Here is a 5,177-nt window from a genome sequence, read left to right on the forward strand (position 1 = left end):
ATTTTCAAAGCTCTTAAATATCACCCTTAGAATTACTATGATTCATGATCATATGCATTAACAAATCATTGCCATTGCTTTTGAGGTCTGAAGATCATTTATCTGCCATCGAGATGGAGAAATTACAAAGACATGTAAATACTAATTTCTGTTTAGCTTTAGTTAACTAGAAAAAATAAGAAATGATATCCAAGTTACTTAATTATAGTTTAGGAAATAATTTGGCCATATGCAGTAAACCAAATTAAATTAACTAATAATTGAACTCGATAGAGCCCATTTATAATATATGGCTCATTTACAGCCTTATAGGCTTTACAGCTTTAACTCTTTAAGGTTTGGTATCGAACAAAGCCCGCTGGGCCTCTTGGCCTTAGGCCTTCCTAAAGCAATGATAATCCTAATGAATACGTTTAATCAATAATGATTTCATTAGGAGTATTTCCATCTCTATAAGATAAGCCAATATTTAATGAATCTGCTTAACCAATAATGATTATTTTCTTCTTCGCTCCACATTTTCTCTTTAAATGCTCTTCTTTATGAACTTTTTGGGTGCTCTTGATTTGAATTGGGACTTACTATAAAAATCATTGCTGCTTCTTTATTCAGTTCTTTCGTGCACTGATAAACTATCCTCGTTTTTTTCTTAAATTCTAATTTTATATGCATCTTTTTGAAAAGTAGCACAATTTTATTTTAATCATTGTATAGATTTGATTGTCATACAACATAGTGTCCACTATGCATTTTTCTTGCTTAAACAAGGTATGAAAAGTAAAACATATAATGTAATAAAGATAATCTTGCACATAAGTAACATGAAATGGTCCCCAAACATCATAGTGTATTAGTTCTAAAGGTTTATACATATGATTGGTAAACTCAAGGAAAAGTAATTTGTGCGCTTTTGAAACGATACATGAAGAACATAGAGAAGCTAAAACAGAAATATTTAAGTGCTTGTTGTGCACGGAAATAGTTGAAATTGTTTGTGGATAAAGATGACCAGGATGATGATGCCAATGCAGATTGGATGAAGTGGAGGTGAGCATAGATTTAGCTATTGGAGAGTTGCTGATTGGATATAAGCCATCAGGGGAAGTTCCTTGAAGGAGAAGTTGGTTTGTCTTCATATCCTTTAGATAAAAGCCATTAGGACTAAAGGAGATAGAGACATTATTATCTTTGGTGAGATTGAAAATGGAGAGAAGAATATGGGATAGATAGGGGACATGTAAGACAGAAGGTAGAGTGAGCTTACTTGATGGTGTTGGTAGGATACCTTTATATCGGTATGAGAAATCGGAAGTGAGACATTGTTGCTGATAGTAAATTCGATATGTGATGTCGTATGGTGTGGGATCAATAAGGTTGTCGAAATGTGGAGTAAGATGCGAGGAAGAACCTGTGTCGACGTACCAATCTGTACTCGGTATGGAGAGGCAACGAGTGTAGTTGGGTTTGGAAGTGTGTAGTTGGGGTTTATTCGGTGCTAGCAGATAGTAGTGGTATGACTGTGTTTGCCACAAATTGGGCAAATGATAGGAGAGATGTTCGATCGTAAGGCTTTCTGAGGTGGAGTGCTGCATTGGGGTTGAGGTTGGTTGCGACCTTGACCATGATATTCGTGTCCTAAGGAGACGTAGAGAGTAGATCATGATATTAATTTGATTCTGCTGAGAGGTTGATTTCCTCACTGATTAGTTGTGAATAAATATCTTCTAGGATTATTGAAGTGAAATTTGTGCGTATTGATGTTTTGGAGGCTTAATATTCTTGAGGTAGACTGTTATATATATACCTTATGATGTCTTCTGGATCGATGGATGATCATGCAGCCATAATGTTGCCGACCAGGGTTTTGATATCTATGATGTACTTAGACATTAAGAGTGTTGACATGGAGATGTTGTGTTGGTTCTTAAGATGAATGACACGATACTGGTTGAAAGCTTGAAGCCTTTGTTCAATCGTTAACTAGATTTCTCTGCTTGAGTCCAAATGAAGAACATATGGTAGAATAGTTGTTGTAATGGTACAGCAGATGACAACGACGAGGTTTTGATTGATGAGAATCTAGTTGTTGTATTTTGGAAAAACTTTTGAATGCATGGAAGGTCCGAGGTGCAGGCACGAAGGAGGTAGGAGAGTTCCGTCAAGATATTGAACAAAACCATTAGCTCTAAAGAACTTGAGGATCTGTGAGCGCCAGGTAGGATAGTTATCATTGGAAAGTTGGAGTGGAATGAGGTGTTTGAATTTTGAGATGACGAATTTGAATGAGGAGGGTATTTGGGTTTCAATTTTTGTGATAGTTGCGGCTTGTTCTCCCGTTTGGGAGGTTGTAGAGAGATCCACAGGGAAGAGCTGCCGTAATACAATAAACTCTGATGATATAAACAAAATGATACAATAGATTTCTAAAGCTCAGAATAGCATGATTCAATATAGTATATAAAAGTAGCAATAAGACATAGCATTTCTTAAAGCTTTTTGTATATATAAGTATTTCATCTTATATACATTTGCTTATATATGTAAAAGGTTGGTTTTCTAGGTGTAAAGGTACTCAGAGAAAGTGATTTTTCTTTACACGTGTAGATTGTAGATGCATTAGTTTGTTTGAAACTAATGGTGATGATTTTATTTTCTAGATGGTTGTTGTTCCCTTCGGATGAGCTTACAAAATTGCTTATATAAGCAAAGATATGTGCGTGTGATTAGGATGTGGTCATAATTGGAATGCCTCAATTTAAATTTTGGGTGTGCAAGTGTCATGCTGACCGAACTGAAAGACTCAAACTCGACTAAGAGAATTTATTACGTGTGGAGTGTAGGTGCCGTCCGGACTCCAATCAGAACATGCCATGTTAGCATGAACACACAATGTGTACATGCTAATGTGGCCAGTTCTTATTGGAATCCGGATGGAAGCTACGTCCGGACTCTGTGCGTAATAGTTTCTAGTTAACTAAAGTTTGGTGTGATGGTTAAGCTCGAACAATATTAAAGCGCGGTCAATGAACCTATCAATCCAAAATTTCAACAATGTTGTTTTAATAACTCTAAGACCGATTGTTGTAAAAATAGACAGCCAATGCAGGATCAACAGCAAAACAGTAAAGAACAACAAAAGAAACAATTGAAAGATGACATAAGAACACTAAAACAACAAAAAACTGACATAACAGAATTCTAAAACAACAAAAACAACTATCTCCACCAGGAAAACAATCTCCAACCTTCCTTAAATCCTCTCCGGTTCCCCTTCCACCTCGCTCCAGAAAATGACTTACATTGCCCAAACATATATAACCCTCCAATGTCACCATGCAAACACCATAAGACAAAAATAACAGAGCTAAAAAACTGATGAACAACAGAAAAAAATTACAATGATCAAGAAAAATTATTTGGACCACAATCTAAACGTCTCTTCGTTCAAATTATTCATTGAAATAAAGATCGCTATATTTCGCAGTCGGCACTTATCACTCCATTTCCCGCTACCTCCTTCGTTCCGCCCATCTTCAAAGCCCTCAATGCGTCCACCATCCGTCCCAACTCTACTTCCGACGACCCTCTTTCCTCCACCGCCTTCATGTCCCTCGCCTTCCTCCTCCTTTCCTCCGCTTCCTGACCTCCACCCAGCACAGCCTCCACCGCTGCCGCCACTTTCTCCGCCACCACCACCGTCCTCTCCTCCTCCCTCATGCTATTCACCACCGAACCCACACCCACACCCACGCCCAGCACATCCACTAAAAGCCTCTCATTGAATTGCTGATCCGAAAATAATGGCCATGTCACCATCGGCACACCCGCCGCAATCCCTTCCAGACAAGAATTCCAACCGCAGTGCGTCAAAAATGCTCCCACCGCCTGATGCTTGAGTATCGCAAGCTGCGGCGCCCATCCCTTTATCACGAACCCAATGGATCCTTCTCCGGAAACCGGAACATTTCCCTCCGCCACCGGATCTTCCCTTACCACCCACACAAAAGGCCGGCCGGCCGCCTCCAACCCCGCCCTGATCTCTTGAAATTGGGCCGCCGTAAAACGCGGCAGGCTACCAAAGCACACATAAAGAACAGAGCTGGCTTCCTTTCCGTCGAGCCAATCAAAAACTTCGCATTTCGCAACCCCACCTGTGTCTGCAGAATGGCGGGAGAGGAAAACAGGGCCTACATGCCAGCTTCGCACCCCTCCAGTGGATTTGAAAGAATCGGCGTAGGCAGGCTCGAGTTCGTAAAAGGTGTTCATAACCATGCCGTAATTTTCTTCCCATGAAGAGGCAAATCCGGTGGTGAACTCTGACGGCGAAGTGATTATCTGCGGCAACTGGGATCGGGTCATCTTGATGGAATGAGTTAAGCCGGGGACGAGAAAAAGCTCATCAGAGGTGGAAACAGAGTCATAGAGACGAAGGAGGCTGATGACGCTCATGAGGGTGAAGGCGAAGTAACTGGTGCCATGGAAGACGATCCGGGGAATGCCGTGGCGCTTAGCGAGGGCGGTGGTCCACGGGTAGAAGATGTCGGAGATAATGCAGTCTGGTCGGTGGGTGAGGAGGAGGTTTTCGACGTGAGATTCAAGGCAGCAGAGGGAGGCGAAGAAGTCGGGAGTGACTTCTGGGGTGGGAAGACTCGTTAGGTTTTCGGGCTGGTGGAGGGAGTTCTCGGAGATGAAAGGGATGGTAAGGAGGTGAATATTGGGGTTGTTGTAGTCGGAGAGAGAGAGGCGAATGAGATCGGCGTTGGATGGAGTGGTGATGATGATGCTGCGTATGCCTCGACCGGAGATGAGAACGGCGAGGTCAAGCATGGGGATCATGTGGCCGGGGGTGAGTAAAGGGAGGAAGAAAATGTGGAGTTCGGCGGTGGAGGATCCCATTGTTGGCTATATTCGGAGCTAATTAACCTGGAGGGAAGGGAAGATCTAATTGATGCTGCAAAGCTTTGGAACGTTGGTCGGGAATTTGTAGTTGTGGGAGCGCGTGAGGGTGGACAGGACTGCGCTTTTAGACCTGAATAAATATAAAATATATTTTTAAATTAGAATATATATTATATAAATCAAAATAATAGCATTTTTATGATATAAAACATTTTGCATGTCACAAATTATGCTTCAATATAGTTAAATTATTATAAAATAATATAAAGTGTCAGAAC

General features: G+C 41.0%; 1 protein-coding gene across 1 annotated transcript; it reads right to left on the reverse strand.

Moving 5' to 3' along the window:
* Window positions 1-3,471: 3,471 nt before the first annotated feature.
* LOC110110044 (scopoletin glucosyltransferase-like) lies at window positions 3,472-4,896 on the reverse strand. Its single transcript, XM_020841334.1, has one exon. The coding sequence runs from the start codon at window positions 4,894-4,896 to the stop codon at window positions 3,472-3,474; it is 1,425 nt and encodes a 474-aa protein (XP_020696993.1).
* Window positions 4,897-5,177: the final 281 nt, after the last annotated feature.

This window comes from Dendrobium catenatum, unplaced genomic scaffold (assembly GCF_001605985.2).
Source record: "Dendrobium catenatum unplaced genomic scaffold, ASM160598v2 fragScaff_scaffold_1220, whole genome shotgun sequence".
NCBI classification, from domain to species: Eukaryota; Viridiplantae; Streptophyta; class Magnoliopsida; order Asparagales; family Orchidaceae; genus Dendrobium; species Dendrobium catenatum.